Below are 18,765 nucleotides of genomic sequence, written 5' to 3'. Positions count from 1 at the left end.
TAAGGGTGTTCCCCTCACCATCCAACCCCCTTCCTGCCCTCCTACTCTCCTACACTGCGGGGGGAGGGGGTCCAGCCTTGGCAGGACCAAGGGCTTCTCCTGTTGGTGCCCAACAAGGCCATCCTCTGCTACATATGCAGTTGGAGCCCTGGGTCAGTCCATGTATAGTCTTTGGATAGTGGTTTAGTCCCTGGGAGCTCTGGTTGGTTGGCATTGTTCTTATGGGGTCTCGAGCCCCTTCACCTGCCAGAAACTTTGTAATCATTAATAACTATGTTATCCTCATCTGCCCACTAAAACCTAAGGGTAACCTATGCAGTTCAGTTACTGCTTTGTGAGTGTGTGCTTTCATCCTGGAGGATGCATATTTGAAGCAGTGGAACTCAAATAGAGATGACCTCCCTTATGGTTTTGTTTCTCAGAGAAAGTCTTAAATCCTCCCTTGTTAGTGACCAGAGATACTATTCCTGATTGACAGCACTTCCCTTCTGTTGTTTGAATCCATCCTTTTCCTTTCTTGTGTAGCCCTGGGAACCCAGAGTATTGTGCAAACTAGATAGTACTCTACCAAAGCTACATCCACAACTCCTTCCTAGTATTTTCAATGTTATTAGATTACCTTTTGTCTTTTCATGTTTCTGATAAGAAACCAAATTTTAACGTACAGTTGGGTCTCTTGTATGTAACAAGATACTCTAGCTGCCTTCAGAATCTTCATTGTCTCTTAATGGCTTGATTATGTCAGTGGATCTCTGTTTATCTGCTTTGCACTTCCTTGAGTTGGATGGCTATTCAGATACATATTTATTATAAAGTTTAAGAGCTTGAGACCACTGAGTAAATAGATTCTTTATATAGCTGTCACAGTGCTTCCTCACCTCTTGCTCCACGGATCCTATTATGTATACCTTGGTGGTTTGAATGAGAATGGCCTCAGAGACTGATATAGTTGAATACTTGGTCTCCAATGGGTGGAACTGTTTGGAAAGGATTAGGAGGTGTGTCCCTGTGGGTGGGATTTTAGGTTTCAAAGGCTTATACCATTCTCAGTTAGCTCTCCCTCTGCCTCCTAAGGCAGATAAGAGCTGTAAGCTCTCTGGCTGCCTGCCACCATGCTCTGCACCATAATGGTCATGGACTCATCCTCAGACTGTAAACACCTATAAACATTTTCTTCTATAAAGTTGCCTTGTTCATGGGGTTTTGTCACAGCAATAGAAAAGTAACTAAAGGGGTTGGGGATTTAGCTCAGTGGTAGAGCACTTGCCTAGTAAGGGCAAGGCCCTGGGTTTGGTCCCCAGCTCCGAAAAAAAAAAAAAGAAAAAAGAAAAGTAACTAAGACATATACATTGTCGTGCTTGGTGGTGGCCCATAGGCTAAGGTGAGTCTCTCAAGCTCTACTTCTTGGTTTTGGTTATGTTTTGGTGCTAAGGCTCAGAATCCAGGTCTCTTGATAGCTATGTCCTCTGCTCTTTTTACTTCCATATTGCCAGTTTCTTTTGGCTCCTCAGATTGGATAAGTTTAATCAACCTATCTTCAAGTTCACAAGTTCCTGTCTGCTAAAATCTGCTATTGAACTCGTTTAGGGATTTTCCTTGTTAGTTTCTATATTTTCAGGTTCATACTCTATTCGTTTCCTCTCATTAGGTTTACATATTTCCATGATCTCTGTTTACACCTTACCTTCCTGCTTTTATTGGACTGTTTTTCTTCAGCTCTTTTGATATCTAAGACATCTGATGTAATAAATCCAGTTACTATGTATGCCATCTTCAAAACCATGGCTGTAATCTTGAAAGGGCTTGGTCAAGTGTAGGTTGAGACAGTACAGAGCTCTCCTACTGTTTTCACGGCTTTTCACATTATTCCACTTTCACTTTGGTTACTATAAACCAGGGACAATTCTCCAACCAAACACCTCACACTAGCAAATCAAAACTCCAGTACCAAAAATAGGTTGCTGTTGTGTGACAAGACTTTTCCTGGGGGGATGTTACACACACATCTATTCACTCCAGATGGGTATTCCATGACAGACCAAAGTACAGATACCACTGAAGTTCAACCTGGTGGACCATGAGTTTTATTGTGGTTATTTACGGAAATATGAGTGAAAGGTTACTAATAGGAGCAGAACTAACTCAACAACAGCTGCATCACCAAAGCCCACCCCAGCATGACTGACAGCTCACAAAGCTGGGAACCTGGAGCTCACTGCACAGCCTGCAGGCAGCTCAACAGGTTGGGCAGAGTCCTTTCCAAATTGCCTCAGTCTTCCAGGCATCTGGTCTGGTCTCAGGGTTTTCTTTGCAGCTTGTCTTCTGTGAGAGTGACTCTCAAACGTCTTGTTTACTCTTGAAGGAGGAGCCTAGTGAATCTGGCCAGTTTGGGGCGTTCCCTGAAGCTATTTTGAATTGTTTAACTTCTGTTAAAGAGCTTCCCTTCATGATGGAATTTCTCAATCTGGAAGGAAAATTCGAAACAACAGCTACCTCTTTTTGAGTTGTTGCTCAATGGGATGACATAGACTTCCAAGTAGTATAGACTGTGGTCTCTAATGCTGTCCTCCAGAACTTGATAGTAAGATCCTATTGCTAAAGTCACAGAACATGGAACAATCAAGCTGGTACTCAAATGGAAGCTTTATCCCTGTTGGCTAGTGTTCACGGTGCTAGAAGATGCTATGCATGTTGCTACAGGAGAGAAGCCATCATCAGTCACACTTAAGTGTGAACCCTGCAAACTACAAGAACTGTTTTGACAAGAAATGCCTACTGGTGCAATAAGGGCATGTATGGGAGCCATCCATCACTTTCTGATCAGATCCAAGGCTATTTCATGAGAAAGGACCCATACCTGGCATTGTCCAAGTAGTCAAGAACCTGTGGCTAGATACATCAGAGGCTCTAGGAAAGAATCAATTACTATTATTCTGCTAGATGGACACAGTATAGAAAGGACTCCTAATGACATTGCTAATATGTAATATAGATTGTATGTCTCTCATCAGAGAAGTTTACTGCAGTAGATGGCACTTCACAGAATGATACTGGAGTGGTTAACATGCAAAGAATAAGAGACTGGAATGCTTAGTCCTAATACACCTGCCCAAAATGTTCAGGCATCTTTGATGAAAGGGGCTTCTGGTAGATACTGTGAGAGCTAGATGTAGCTCATCATACTGAAGAAACAGTTTTCAGACATAACAGGGCAGACACATATACGAGCTAATAGCAACCATGACAGCATCTAGAAGACCTGTATAAGCTCTAAACAGACAAAAATTCCAGCACAGAGCGGCAAAGGTAGACATGGAATTCCACTAGTGAGGAGCTGCTAGCATTTGTTCATTGCTGGCAGAGGAAGAGGCAGTTTTCTTTACTGATGTGACTCCTGATAGGCTGACCACATACCACGGCAGGCCCCACTCCCATGACCAGCTGGGCAACACATACTGGGCTTGATGGGTAAAGAAGAAAAAAATGAAACTTCAAAATTGTTTGGCAACAGATGGTGCATGGCCGAGAGGGAATAATGGGAGGTCATGGCAGGGGTGAATATGTTCAAAATACATGTATGAAATTCTCAACGGACAAAGGCAGAGAAAAACCCTTAGGCTATATTCCAGATTCCCAACAAACTTGATTTTGGCGTTTTTCTCTCCCCAATTACTTGTATTTGGGAGGGTCTGGCCTCCCCACACCCTTCTAATAACACCAGTCAATCCTGTGAGTTATGTTTCTACGTTCAACTTCTTTGTCAACAATTTTTAAAAAAAACATTTATTTGCTTGCTTATGTATGTGCACACATGTGATTTACTGCAGTGTGTGTCAGAAGTCAGAGGACAACTTTTGGGAGTTGGTCCTCTCCTTCCACCACGTGCTTCCTAGGAATCAGACTTGGGTGGCAATGGCCTGTCCTTGCTAAACCATCTTATAGGTCCTCTTGTTAGTAGGTTCATTGGTTTGGTGGTGTGCAGTTTGCGTGTTCGTTTTCTGAAAGGACATACACAAGAGACACACACCTCGAAATGTAGCTTTGAAAATTAATAAAATGGTTTTATTTCATATATGCAAAGTGAAAATCTCTTTGATCACTTACATTTTTACAAATAAAAACAACAATACTGCTCCATATAAACTTCTGTATAAACAGCGAAGAAAATATACATATTATTTTTTCCTTTTAGTGCTTCCAAAGCACAAACATGTACAAGTCCACCTGAAGGCTTTCTGTTGTCACATGCAGGAACAGATGTCAGAGGTTAGTGCAGCCTCAGACAGAGTGGAAGAGCACTCGAGGTAGACGGTTTGCTGACTCCCCTGCCCTTTCCCAGAGAGAAGTAAGTTACCGAAATAGCAGCTTTTCACTCTTTCATTCCAACTATCCTGAATATTGCATGGTTTAAAAGGCACAGCTAGGGATTGTTGAAAAGTTCATTGAGCACATGATCACCACGTGGACTCTCTATGCTTATGAGTTCTATAGGACACAGTGAGGACAGTGGGTAGTGCTCGCCTCGCAGGTGGCCAGCCCCTACTCACTCTGAAAGCGCCTGGGATGGCAAAGCCCAAATGAGTGAACGCTACTAGCTGTAGTAGGGAGCAGCAGTGCTCTGTGGCCTAGCATCACTTTTCCTAATTGGAAAAATGAACAACAAAATGAAAAAAAATATTTCCAACCATAACTCTTAAGGCAAAAGCCCAGATCTTCCTTCCAGATAATTGCTAAAAGCTCTAGTCAAGAGCTTTCTCATAGCCTGACTTATGTCACTCTGTCACTCAAACATTGTAGAGGGCTTTGGTTACACCCCATTGCATCTGAAAACACAAAAAAGCTGTTCTTTTTCCTCACTTGGCTTGCCATTAACATGATGATCTGCTGTTGATGTGATTCACATTGTTAAGAAGGTGGTGGGAATCTATTTTTTCTAGTACCTTCTCAAGGTACTGAATTAAGACTCTTCTTTTAAACCTGAAGATAAAAAGACATATTGTAACCATAAGTGCCATAGACAACTGAACAGTGTGTGGGGTGTTATGCAGCCTATAGGCCAAAGGGAGTATAAATCATCCTCATGGCAAGAGTAGGGCTTAGCCACTGGGCCTGCCAATCCAAGGAGCACACATACATTAGCCAGGACCCATGAGTCAGGACTCTGGTAGCATCCATCTGAACACTGCAGGAAGCAGCCTTACCTATGAGTAGAACAAATGCTTTCACAGGTCAAAATAGAATGTATCCCCCTCTTTGTCCTTCATTGGATCCTACTATTAAATTAAAATAAAGAAAAATAGAACCCAAAGCAATTAGAAAACCTTTAGAAGTTTTGTTTATGCCCACCTTGCAGCTTCCTTGATGGTAAATTCAACAAACTGTTTCTTCATCTCCAGAGGTCCCTGCACTTCTTCAAGCAAAATGAAAATCCTTTCATACTCTGGTGATATTACAAAAATCCAGTGTTATAAAAATATGCATGAAAAATAACAACCATCATGCATCCTCAGAAATCATTCTTTATGGGGAGGAAGTCCTAAGTATGCCTGGTAGGTTAAACATGAAAAGTCAAAATGTCTGCAAATACTTATGAAGGAAATCCCTATAAACAGTATTCAAATGGGGTAAGTTGAACACTGGTTGCCCCAGACTGCCCTAATCTCTGAAGCCTGTGAACATATTATCACATATGCATTATACGCTGATAGAATTAGGCTCTGCATACTGAGTTTTCCAGGATTACACACAGGGTTTCAATGTGACCACAAGTATCCCTTTAAGATGCAGTATGGGCTGTTGTTTTCTGGAAGTTTTCTTTGAGTATGGCTCCTGGTAGGTTGACTGTGCTCCACTGGATGGCCTGACACCCAGGAGTACATGGTGGATTCAACTATTTACTAAAAGAAAAGGACAGGAAGGGGTTGGGGATTTAGCTCAGTGGCAGAGCGCTTGCCTAGGAAGCGCAAGGCCCTGGGTTCGGTCCCCAGCTCCGAAAAAAAGAACCAAAAAAAAAAAAAAAAAAAAAAAGAAAAGAAAAGGACAGGAAGTCGGGGAGGGGGGGAGAAGTGCAGTGAATCTAAGAGGGAGAGTTGGGGATGAACAGGATGGAAATATATTGTAGAGATTAAAATGAATATTTAAAGATCAGGAAGAAAAGTCAGTAACAGAAGTGGGCAGCAAAGGGGACAGAGAAGGGTTGTGCTGCTGACAGGACGCAGGGCAGGACCATAGGCACAGCGAAATGCAGCCTTCAGAAGCCAGAGAAGGCCAGGATGTGGATCCTGGCTTTATTCCTATAAGGATCACTGGCTTGTTAGCTCGCCTTTACTTTAGTCCAGTGAAAATGTATCCCACATTGTGAATTCCAGAGATGTACAGTGATCAGTTGGTGCTGTCTGAAGCTATGGATAGTCTGATTCACTTGTTACAGCAGCAAAATGAGGTTGCTGTAAGTGAAGGCTAGAAGAATCACTTTGAAGTTACGTGAAAGCCCCAAATTAACCAAGAAAAGCATGTTAAGACTCTATTCTGGGCCTGAGGATATAGCTCAGTTGATAGAGGGCCTGCCTAACAAGCATGAGGCCCTGGGTCCAATCCTTAGCTCATGCTAATCAGCTGTGGTAGCACATACCTGTAATCCTAGCACTATGGTGGAGGCAGGAAGATCAGTTATTATCACCAGTCTGAACCACATCGTGAGTTCGAGGCCAACCCAAGCTGTATGAGAGACTGTTTCAAAAATCAACTACAAAAATCTCTGAATCATACAACAAGCAGGACTGTTCATTGCATTATTTACGGATATTTCATCTCTACTTACTTCTTCCAAACTTTCGAACTTCCTTCATTAATTGATGCTTTATGTCAGCATTGATGCCTTGGGCCATCGCAGGAGTGATTTGCATTGAATTTGGCACCGTTTCCAAAGCTGATGCCATTGTGATTTTTTGGTCATCTACAGAAAGATTGCAGGTTTTGGCTCCTCCTAGAAGGATATTATTACCAGGTTTGTGAATGAATCCATCTTTCCTGAGACCAGTAAAGTCATCAGATAGAGAATCCAACTGGTTGGGTATAAGGCCTTCTCCTGACACATTCATAAACTCTGCTGGAGCAGATTTTAATAAGAAGCCGTCAGCTGGGCTTTGCCCATTTTCCATCTTCTCTTCATGGGTATCATGAATGACAGCAGTGTCTGGAAAACAAGTTAAGAAGTTGAGCTGTCAAGTGCGTACATCATGTCGATCCCACGAGTACATCTCCATGCTCCCCAGTTTCAAGGAAATGACTGATTTCATTGAAGAACCCAATAGAGTGGACTGAGGTTTGAGACTATTCAAATCGAGCACAGGAATGTAACACATGGCCTTCTTCCCTCGCCCCACTATGAATGCAGAAACCAATATACTAATAAGTACCCATAGGTCCCTGGTGCTCACGGCTTAATGTCAACCTGCATGCTTCAAAGTCATACATATGTAAACAGCTACCCACTAGTGAGTCTAAATCCACCCAACTTCTGAATGCCACCTTCTGACTCCGGTATACACCAAATAACCTGAGCAAATTCAGATGCCTATTGGGACTAAATAAACACTGTGCCCCGACCTGCTAAGCAAATGCCTATCTGTAATTACTTAACTTCTGCTGCGCCAGGCTCCAGGGCAGGAGCTGGGAATCAGCAGCCAACAGAAAGCAGCAGAGCTAAGGCTGCTGTTACAGAACCTGCAGTGTCATGGGGACATCAGAGAGGAACCACACAGTCAGCAACCAACACTCCTAACTGCTCTCATTTGAGGAAAGATGTAAGCAGAGGATGAAAGCAGGAACATCGGAGGGAGCCTCCAGGGCTGCCAGGTGGTGGCAGGACCTTTTGGGAGGATGCCAGGTTGTATCAAAGGCAGGAGATACAGGGGGGTGAGCCAGGCGCAGCGATGTGAAGGGTGCGGAGGGTATCACTGGAACTTGTGGTGTCAGCCATGTGAGCTATGTGGGCCAGGGTTAGTACTCAGGCTGTACTGGGAGTGCTCAGGAAGGTGGAGGACATATTCTCTGTATGGATACAGCATGCTTTATTTATCTGCTGACACCTTCACTCTGGCTTCAAGTTGAGAGAGAAGATAGGTAAGAATTAAACAAGAATGGGAAGCAGGGGGACCATCTAAGAATCATGGCTTGGCGAAAAGTCACGCAAGCATGGAATGAGGGAATAAAAGACAAACAGTAAAATGCAGGGATCAAACTGAGGGTCAGAGTACCCCATCTTGTTAGTGGAAGAAAGACAATTTTAAAATTCATGGTAGTTTTTGGAGTTTGTCACCTGAACCATTGGATAAATAACTATGTGTCCACAAGCCAGAAAATGACTGGCTTTGAGAGTAAATGATACCCAATTCTTCCCGACTCTGATTCAGTGACCTTAAGGCGATTACTTGACGCTAGAACATAGCATTGGTTACACTAAGGGTCTTTGACTTTACCAAGCTTTAAAGGTGCTATATGGCTCTTCCAGTGGAGTGAGGGATAATCTCATTAACTGCCACACAGAAGGATGCCAGAAGAGCTGTTCCAGAGAGAGGCAAAGCTAGGCATTTAGTTGTAACACATAAAACATGGCTATCTACTAGGCTCCAAGATGGAGACACCATGTCCATGGTTAAATAGAGGGTTGAGACCAGAGGAATAAATTGTATTCTAGAGATAGAAATGTTGAGACCTGTTCATATAGAAACCAAATTTAAAGCCCCAAGGCCACATAGGAGCACCTTAAAAAGAGATGACAGCAAGGTGAGGTCCCAGGACTAAACTATGAAAGGGAACAAACAGTAAAAGATGGAGTCAGTCCTGGTCAGAAGAGAAATCGGTTTCCATACAGGAGGGCATGAATAATGCAGCCAAACACTATTGAGAAGGAATGGCAGTGGATAGAAAACACTGGTGACCTTGAGGGTTGTTCCAGTGGGGTCAGGAGGCAGACCCCAGATTATACTAGTTCAGTCATGAATAGCTGACAACAACTGCTGATCCAAACTCTTAATACTGAGCACCCTTGCTCTACCCACTTAAAAACTTGGCTCATCTCCTCAACCTTTGAGGTTGATCCAAATGGTTACAAGCAGACTTGCTCAGAGCTCCTCATTTCTGTACTAGTCACCATGAGGATACTTACTAAGCATGTATTACTCACTAATTATGTGACTAATATTACATTAATTTCTATGCAATTGTAGAACTTTTTCTCCACTCATATGGCCAAGATCATTGAATCAGGGTCTCTGTTCCCCATAAGATCTATTGTGCTAGTACCACAGAAGCTTTAATAATGGTTTGCTTATTAACAAAAAATAAATATAGAAGTACAAAGGAAAATGACATTTTTAACATGTTAGTCCTCTAGGAGCCATAAGGAAATGACAACCACTGTGCTATACCTGGATGTACAAAGGTGTGTTTTATGAGGTTTGGACAAGATGGGAACCACGAGGTGGAGAGTGGTCCCTTTCCGCCCACATGGTTAGTTGCAGTAGGTGGTATTTGTGGTTTCTTCAACAGCGGGGACATACTCCGCCTTCGCTTAGATGACATAGGACTGTTGGGTTCACCAGGACGTTTCACTTTGTTTTGTGGCCCTACTACAAACTCATCTGCTTCATCAATCATCATTCCCTAAAAATAAATAAATAAATAAATAAATAAATAAATAAATAAATAAATGGACAAATTTCGTTTAAAACAGAAGTTCAACTTCCATAAGACAAACAAAATATTCATTCAAGCACTTTTGATACACACACTTCTTAGCCACGCACTGCGCCATTTAGATTAACCTTAAGTACAATCCCTGTAAGAACGCTGTTATCAGAAAACGCAACCCAATTTTAATCCTTTCTAAGTGGAACAAGGAGACAACTAACATGCAGGTTTTTGTCCAAGGTTAATAGCCTCAAAAATGACCGAAATGAGAGAAACCATAGTCATCCTGTACATTTAAAAGAAAGGCATGTGTGTACACACATGCATGCTTGTGTGCACAGCGTGTGTAGGTGCCCAGAGAAACAAAAGACGGCATCAGATGCCCCTGGAACTGAGGTAGTGAGGTAGTGAGCCACCTAATATGGGTGTCAGGAATCAAGCTTAGGTCTTCTGCAAGTGCTCTTAACTGCTGAGTCATCTTTCTGGCACCGCGGTCAAGCTTTTTAGTAGTATAAAAACCATCTGGTTCTAACCCTTTTTAAGACTTTAAGAAACACTGATTGTTCCTGTACAGAGCCGTGCAGGTGGGTGGTGAATAGTAGGCAGATGTGGGAACAGAATTCCCTCAGACACAACCTCAAATACAGATTCAAATATGCCTGTCTGCCTTGGCACTCATCAGAAAGTGAGGGGCCGTTTCCTCTTGAGAACAGGTGAAAATGAGAATGAGCGATACCGTATCTTAGGTAAAAGGTATCACAGACAGCCCATTAACATGCCTTAGAACTTGGAAAAAATCATGGCAAAACTATCTTTCTAAAGAATGTTCTCCCCCCATTAGCCGTGCAAAACAAGGCAAAGCGTTTTTACCAATCGTTTAGTACATGCTCACTAATATTCTGAACAGTATAGGTGTATAACTCAATACCCCACAAAGCTCTGTCAGTCTGGTGCGATTATTAGCCCCAGTATTACATGAAAAAAATCAAGGCACAACAAAAAGATGAAAAACCTCATTTAATTAAAGACTGGCATAAGTTGGAATACTTTTTAGTTCAGTTTTATGAGAAAGAGCGATAGAGAATATATCATGGTTTCTATTCATGCTCACCTATAGAAAGAATTGTGTAATATAATCCCACTTCTTTTCATCATTAAATGAACAAGTCAGTAGTGCACAACACACACACACACACACACACACACACACACACACACACACACACACACCCCTCACATTTAAAACTCTATAATAACTCAGAGTGACACCAAATAGTACAGTCATAGCTGCTGGAACATACCTATCACTATTTCAGTAGAGCAGTATAGAGCTGATCATGGAAAAGGAGGAAAGACTTGGTATTCTCCATATCAAAAGAACGAGTGTGTGGTAGAATGAATGAATATCAAATGTGAATCCAGAAAGATGTAGGCTCCAATCCTGGCTTTATCAGCCACATCACAGTGTTCTGACAGCTAATTTAGGCCTAGATTTCTTATTATAGAGTAAATGCGAACTTTCAAAACAGCTCTGGCTGCAAACATAATCATTTAAAACACCAAGTCCTAGTACGTATTCTACAAATGACAACTATTATTTTATTCAACCAATACAGCTTGCATTAGGAGACTCCACTTTCAATCCACACAGAAGTTTTGGTGTCATATTTAGTTCTGATTTGTATACATCTGGCTAAAACCAAAAAAGTTATAGCAAAAAAATAACACAGACACAGAAATAGGTACACTACCTTCTTATCTTGCTTAAATGGATTGCCAAAAGTATGCAGTCGTTTCGGTTGATCTGGGTCGATCTCTCGAAGCGGAGAAGCCAGCATCTTTAGATATTCCTGATAGTTACCCATTTGTGCAACTGGGACACTATGAAGTGAATCTGTAAAATCACCAGCAGAGAAACTGATAATTACAGCTGAAGTATATGGGCCTTTTGAAAGGATATTATCATAGCTGTCTCAGCAGCGTATAGCTTGGCATTATAGTCTGAAATCATAAATCTCATATTCGAACATCTCACATCATCGTTGTTTATACCGATCAGTGGTCTACAGTTACGATAGTGCCTGCAGGCTCACTTCACAAGGACCAAAGCAACTTCTTTACTTCCCAGACCATTTAAGAATGGTCTGGCTTCCTGCATACCAATACTTGAGTTCAAAACTCTGTGTACTTTCTCTATTTTGAAGCACTTAGACTCTCTGGAATTCTTTGTTCTCTTAAAAAAAAGATTTCTTTTCATTTCATGTATATGTTGGCCTGCATGTATGTATGTATACTACATACATGCCTGGTGCCTGAAAAATCCAGAAGAAGGTTCCAGGTCCCCTGGAGTTGAAGTCATGGACAGTGCAACTGTCCATGTATGGCCCCTGTTGTAGGTACTGGGAACCGAACCTGGGTCTCTTCTCAGAGTAGCCAATGCTCTTAACTGCTGTGCCACCTCTACAGCTCCTCTCTCTATTTTCTGGAAGATTCTCACTTTGTAGCACAGGCTGCCCTCAAATCTGTAGACTTCTCCAGCCTCAGGCTCTTGCGTGCTGAGCAACCACGCCCATGTCCAGCTCTCTCTCTCTCTCTCTCTCTCTCTCTCTCTCTCTCTCTCTCTCTCTCTCTCTCACACACACACACACACACCTTTGTAATGCCAGAGAATTGGCTAGGGGTTTGTTCATCTCTGTGGATCACTGACCCCCATTCAAAAAAAATTTTTAGCTGTCTTCAGACACACCAGAAAACAGCATCAGATCCCGTTACAGATGGTTGTGAGCCACCATGTGGTTGCTGGGAATTGAAATCAGGACCTCTGGCAGAGCAGCAGTCAGGGCTCTTAACCACTGAGCCATCTCTCCAGCCCCTGACTCCCATTCAAAATTAACAAAATAGAATAAATAAAAATTGTAAACAGTCACAATATTCCTGTACATTACTAGAGTTCATTACTCTCACGGAGAGCAGACTTTTACTGACTTTTTCCTAGCAGGCTGGGCACAATCAATATCTGAGTATAAAGGTTTGGAAATCTAACAGACCCAAGTTCTGGAACTTTCCAGTGGGCTAAACCTGCTCGAGCAAGCTATTAAAATGCCTGCTCTTCAAATGGGCATAAATCAATCTCTATCTCCTGAGCTTCTGAGGTTTGCTTGAATGACCAGACAGAAGAATAGCCCCGGTGGTCTGGGATGCTGATTACTATGTAGTACCTGCCTTGAGGGGTAGGAAACTTGAGGGGAATGAAAACTGAGGACATGTAGAGTTTGAGTGTGAACTTTGTCCACATTAACACATCACAAAATCATTCTGCAATGAAGACTTTCATGGGAGTCATATCTGCTGTTCTCCTCATGAAAAGTGAGCCACTGTTCACTTACCTTCATCCTGTCCAACAATAAACTTCCGGGTCTGCAGCAGATTGGATCTCATTCTGGTCAATTGGTCTAAAAGTCCTCTTCGTGGAATGTCATAAGCATTTCTATATGTCTGCGGTTTCAAATCCTATTTCAAATAAAACAATCTCAGTTGCTCCTAAGGCTTTTAAATAAAGATATGTGATACCTAACCCTCTTAAAGTCTTACTGAAGAGTACAACGTTTAATACAACTGTGTGGAACCATTTGGTCCAGTAGAAAACTTGTTTATTGTTCTGAATGCTAACACAGCCATAAGTCATTAAAGCCACTAGGAATATCAGTTTTTCCAGTGTATTATTTAGAATTCCAAATGCCAGGATTTACGTGTACCTGCAGCTGCCTTGCACTCCTACTGCTTGTAACCTGTATCTCTTCCCCGAGCAGGCAGTGAGGCAGAATGCAGCCATCTCCCCACAAGATTGCAACTGCTGACTGCACAGTGTGTGAAACTGGCTTTGGGCCCAGTTGCAGTGCCCCTGGAGCCTGCTTCAGCCCCATGAGCCAGGCTGCCCTCAGCCAGGGACTGAGAAGAGCGGAGAGGAGGGCCCAGCTGCTCTGAGCACCTTCACTTCCTCCAATACAAAGCCTGGGCCAGAAGTGTCATGTGATCTGCCTCAGGCTTTCCCCAAGCTGAGCCTCTCCATCCCCATACTACTTGCTGCTGCCACTCCTGTCATAGACACTAGATCTGCACAAGGCTGGAGGATCTGCCTTCGTCCTGCAGTCTCCTTTCTAGTTTCCTTTTGATAGTTGTTTACTGTCCATACCTACCAACCAATGTATCTTATACATTTAATTTCATGCCTGTTCGGTCCCCAGCTCCAAAAAAAAAAAAAAAAAAAAAAGAAAAAGAAAAAGAAAAAAAAAAAGAAAAAAGAAAGAATTTCATGCCTGTATGTGCTGGCAGAAGAATCTTGAAGTGGCTTTGTTAATATTTACTAACTCCAAGCCGTGCCTGGTGGTGCATATATTTTATCCCAGCAAAGGCGGAGGCAGAGGCAGAGGCAGAGGCAGAGGCAGAGGCAGAGGCAGAGGCAGAGGCAGAGGCAGAGGCAGAGGCAGAGGCAGAGGCAGAGGCAGAGGCAGAGGCAGAGGCAGAGGCAGAGGCAGAGGCAGAGGCAGAGGCAGAGGCAGAGGCAGAGGCAGAGGCAGAGGCAGAGGCAGAGGCAGAGGCAGAGGCAGAGGCAGAGGCAGAGGCAGAGGCAGAGGCAGAGGCAGAGGCAGATGGATCTCTGTGAGTTCAAAGCCAGCCAGCCTAGTAAACAGAGCTAATTTCAGGACAGCCAGAGCTACACAAAGAAACCCTGTCTCAAAAACCCAAAATACTACTACTATTACTACTGCTATTACTACTACTACTACTACCACCACCAACAACAACAACATTAATAAAAACGACCCCAAAATAGGCCATAGTTTCAAACTAAAGCAGCACAAACAACAAATATACAGTGGGACAAGCCTGATCTTTCTTTCTTTCTTTCTTTCTCTTTTTCTTTCTTTCTCTTTTTCTTTCTTTCTCTCTCTCTTTCTTTCTTTCTTTCTTTCTTTCTTTCTTTCTTTCTTTCTTTCTTTCTTTCTTTCTTTCTTTCTTTTTTTTGTCTTTTTTTTTCAGAGCTGGGGACCGAACCCAGGGCCTTGCGCTCGCTAGGCAAGCGCTCTACCACTGAGCTAAATCCCCAGCCCCCAAGCCTGATCTTTCAGTATCACAATTTACCTTGTTTAAGAGTCCTACTTGGAAGCCAGCAAACTCTTTGGTATTCAGTTCTGTGAGTCTTGGTGCGCTTTCCCCTATGATTTCTTTCAACAGTTTCCTAAAACTCTTATTGTGAGCCAAGGGTAGGCCACTTCCAGAGTGATTTTTCACTTTGATACCAATTTCCTGGGGAGGCTTCTTCCCCACTGATGCTAGAACTCGTTCTGACTCTAGTTTGGTCTAAAATGGAAGTACAGAATATGTTATGAAAATATCTACCACATCATCATTTTATTCTTTAAGAAAAATACTCTTAAGAACCCCACCAAACAGTTTTCATGTGCAAATCATAGAAAAACAGTAAGTGACCTCCCTACACTTCTCTGTTCTCCCACAGCAAACACAGGGGACCGGAAAGACAAAGGACTTCATGCAAAGTGTCTTTCGTAGTGTCAAAACCATGAGCGACTCACGGAGAAAATAGAAACCATGGGCAAGAATTTCATTCATAGGCATGAAAAAGGACATCTCGTTACTGCAAAATCTAATCGAAATCAACCCATTCAGTTTGGATCCAGACACAAAGATTTAAAAGTCTGTACTTATACATGTAAAGTATTGTTTACATTCAGGTCATATATAGATTGGTATTACAGCTGAAAACATTAAAAATGATGTTTTTTTTAAAAATCAGATTATTCAGTAAGTCTTATAAAACTAAAGCTTAATTGAACAAATATTAAGCAAATGACTTTTAATGTCTACTCAGAAAGTTTATCACTAACATTGGGAAATCTCCTTAAAAGACATCTTATCAAATGATTTTGCTTGAATGAATGAAAACAGGGTTTTTGTCATATTTTTTGTTTTAGATACATCTAAGATAAGATGCAAGGAACAATGGTGACATAGATATTAAATTAGTAATTAGAGAATAAGAAATTAGTAGCAATCTTTTCTTTTTCTAATAGATAAAATTCCATTAATGTTCAATAAGCCCCCAATAATATTTTTTTATTTTTTAAGGATTGGCCAGAAATATTTATTTTCCCTAACTAACTTTGTTATATATATATATATATAATATTATATATATATATATGTTTGAGCTCATATAAATATGAACTCAAGCAAATTCTTAAGTCATGACATGAGACAGAAGTAGATAAAGGGTCTTTTTTCTTGAATGACCTTGAAAGCTCATTCAATAAAAGAATACACTGTGTCCCAGAAGGTCCTCACACTTTAGTTTCAACTCTGTTCACTTTTCTTTCTTTGTGGCCATACCTTGACAGAGCCTTAAAGGCCCAACATAAATGTCAAATTTAAAACGTATCAATAGATAAATAACCAAGGTATTTACAACAGCAACCATCTATTAGCAGGGAGGCCTAGGAGTTAGGAGACTTGTTAGGTAGAAAGTCAGGATTTGCCTTTGTTTTCTCTTGCACTTATGAGCATGCTAAACTAGTATGCTCTCATGAGCTTTAGAATGTGGGTTTAAGTTTTTGCTCATTCCTAGCAAGGCGTGTCAGCTCCCAATTATGGAGCCCTCTAGGTCCTTTAGTGAAATCGGACACTTTGGTTACAACTCAGTTTTCTAGAGGCCAAATTTGCAAACATGCCCAGCTTGAAATGCTGTAGTTGCTGCAAATGCTACTCCCTACCTCCAAATGCATTTGTGAATAAGAACACAAAGCAGCTGCATTCATTTATTACACAACACAATGTATGGCCATAGCACTCTAGCATAGTAGTTTCCAAATATCTCCATCCTACAAGAATGGTCTAGGTAAGAATGAGAAATATGATAAGGAGGGGTGAGTGGAAGATGAGGTGCTAATAGAGAGGGGCAGGCAAGGGACAAGTTGAATAATGGTGAATGAGGCGGGGTCTAAAGGGAGGGATAAGGGCAAGAAGAGAGGAAGAAGAGCTCCACTCTCCAGGTCCCCTCGGGGTCTATCCCCCTCCAGGTTGAAGAATACTGGTCTCGTGTGCCCCCTTCTCCAGGGAAAAGCAGGCAGCTATTTATCCAAGGGCTAGCATGTGAGGATAAGAGCTTACTTTACATGCTGCCTGAAAAGTGGGCAAAGTATTGAATCACACCAGACCTTGATGTGCTGACTTACAAAAGGGGGATGCTCAAGCCAAGTGAATCGAGGAGAAACTATTGGAGGACAGACAAAATGTGACCCACAAGAGAATCCTGTTAAGCCTCTGCCCCTCTTAGGCCACAAACTATAAGCCAGCATCTGGGCAAGACAAACTGGCAGGCAGAAGGAGAAATGGCCCAGCATCAGATGATACTGACAGACCCTTAACTGCGTTTAATGGTAAAGCTAGAAGCCATAGAGAATCACATTATTACTAATCCATAAAGTGTAGAGATATATACACATTTAATTTGAAAAGTTACAATTACACTAAAGAATAAGGAAATGCACTTCTGAGGGCAAAGGATTTTGGTTTGTTCGTTTTTACCAATACTACCTGTTGGCTGAGTTTTTTAAGGTAAGAGATAACACTGTAACTAAGTCCACAATCTAAATTATCTGATATCAGATTTGGAGCTCCCATCATCCTTAGTGCTTTCTTTAATGGCTATAAGGAAACAAAATACACAACAGTAAGAATAGAATAAATCTTAAATACTCAAAAGTTCAGTTATAAGGGGCAAGGGGACATGATTCATTTCTTAGAAGTCAAGGTGCTGCACATAAAACCAAACATGGAACATTAAAAAGTGGCAATGAAAATAGCAGAGAAGTAAGGAGCAGAACAAACATCAGAAGAGAGTGGGTAAGAAGAGCCAAGAGCAGCCAATGCAAACAAGTACATTGCTTTCAGTCTTAATCCCCATCACCAAATCACTTCCCACTGCGTCACATTGCGGAGCCCACACTTGCCATGGTAAATAGCAACACGCCCCACTTCCCCCTCCCAGCAATGGACCCACTGAAAACTCTGCCTTTTAACCTCTAGAAAGGTGGCATTAAGTTATGACAACGACCTTTGAAATGGCCTTGATCACCTTGATTACATGACCAGTTCAGAATCTTTATGCTTAGTTTTCTCAAAGTATAACAACCAGAATGAAGCCAAACCATGATTTCTCCTCCTTGGATGCCCTTTAATGTGAATGCTTCCACATCGTGTCGTGTCAAGGATGCATTTAACTGTCAACAATGAATCATAATTTCTTTCAAATTTTATTTAAGGATTGAAATGCCACACTGAGCTTCTAGAGTTCAAAAGGGAAGTTGGTGTACATGAATTGAGACATTATTGGTTCTTACATTTCAGAATTACACTTGAGTAAGGTTAGTTGTAATAAGAGAAACATAGATGTGTTTACAACAATGACCATGGCAGTTAAAATAAAGGAAACAGAGAAAGACAATGCTCTTTTGTGCCGCCATGTCACCTCTAAACTCTTACATACAAAATTTGAGAAGACAATGACGACACAAATGTTTGTAAAGTAAAAAGATAGTTATCTTCTTACAGGGGTAAAGCTTTTGATTCCTTATTCCTTACAATAAGAATCATCAGTGACAGTTTACAAATACATAGACATATATATACACACACAACAATACATACTATTAAGTAGTATGGAGGCAGAGTTTTTAAGTAGCTGTCAAAAGCCTGTCGCCACTTCAGATTTGGCTTAAGCTTGTGAACTTTAAACAAGTCATCTGTAACACAAAATCAAGTAATTATGTTAGCCCAGAAACAGCTTGCAAGATCTGAAATCAAACAGCCAACATCTAGAAATCAGATCTTATTCTCATTAGGTGAACATTTATCTCATTGGCATTTATCTCCTCATCTTTCCTGACTGTTACACCTACCAAAGTTATATAAAATGGTCTCCAACTTATAACAGGTCAATTTAACACTTAAAAAAAACTTAGATATGGTAGGAAAGGAATACATTCTATTCAGCAG

General features: G+C 41.5%; 1 protein-coding gene across 7 annotated transcripts in view; it reads right to left on the bottom strand.

Moving 5' to 3' along the window:
• Nucleotides 1-18,765, bottom strand: part of Ints6l (integrator complex subunit 6 like) — a 67,601-nt gene that overhangs the window by 12,051 nt on the left and 36,785 nt on the right. For 4 of the 7 annotated variants that reach the window (XM_039100549.2, XM_039100552.1, XM_063280545.1 and 1 more), the window contains 9 exons: nucleotides 18,418-18,512; nucleotides 17,305-17,415; nucleotides 14,836-15,054; nucleotides 13,080-13,203; nucleotides 11,445-11,587; nucleotides 9,432-9,666; nucleotides 6,821-7,195; nucleotides 5,347-5,440; nucleotides 4,037-4,977 (listed from right to left, as the gene is read on the bottom strand). In XM_039100549.2, coding sequence (XP_038956477.1) covers nucleotides 4,869-4,977; nucleotides 5,347-5,440; nucleotides 6,821-7,195; nucleotides 9,432-9,666; nucleotides 11,445-11,587; nucleotides 13,080-13,203; nucleotides 14,836-15,054; nucleotides 17,305-17,415; nucleotides 18,418-18,512 — 1,505 coding nt within the window. In that variant the 3' untranslated portion in view covers nucleotides 4,037-4,868. Of the gene's footprint in view, nucleotides 1-4,036; nucleotides 4,978-5,346; nucleotides 5,441-6,820; nucleotides 7,196-9,431; nucleotides 9,667-11,444; nucleotides 11,588-13,079; nucleotides 13,204-14,835; nucleotides 15,055-17,304; nucleotides 17,416-18,417; nucleotides 18,513-18,765 lie in introns of those variants that run through there. The other 3 variants (XR_005498516.2, XR_005498518.2, XM_039100551.2) reach the window with 2 other exon arrangements.

This window comes from Rattus norvegicus, chromosome X (assembly GCF_036323735.1).
Source record: "Rattus norvegicus strain BN/NHsdMcwi chromosome X, GRCr8, whole genome shotgun sequence".
Classification (NCBI taxonomy): Eukaryota; Metazoa; Chordata; class Mammalia; order Rodentia; family Muridae; genus Rattus; species Rattus norvegicus.
Note: the sequence above shows the minus strand (reverse complement) of the source record. Positions and strands in the feature narration are given on the sequence as shown.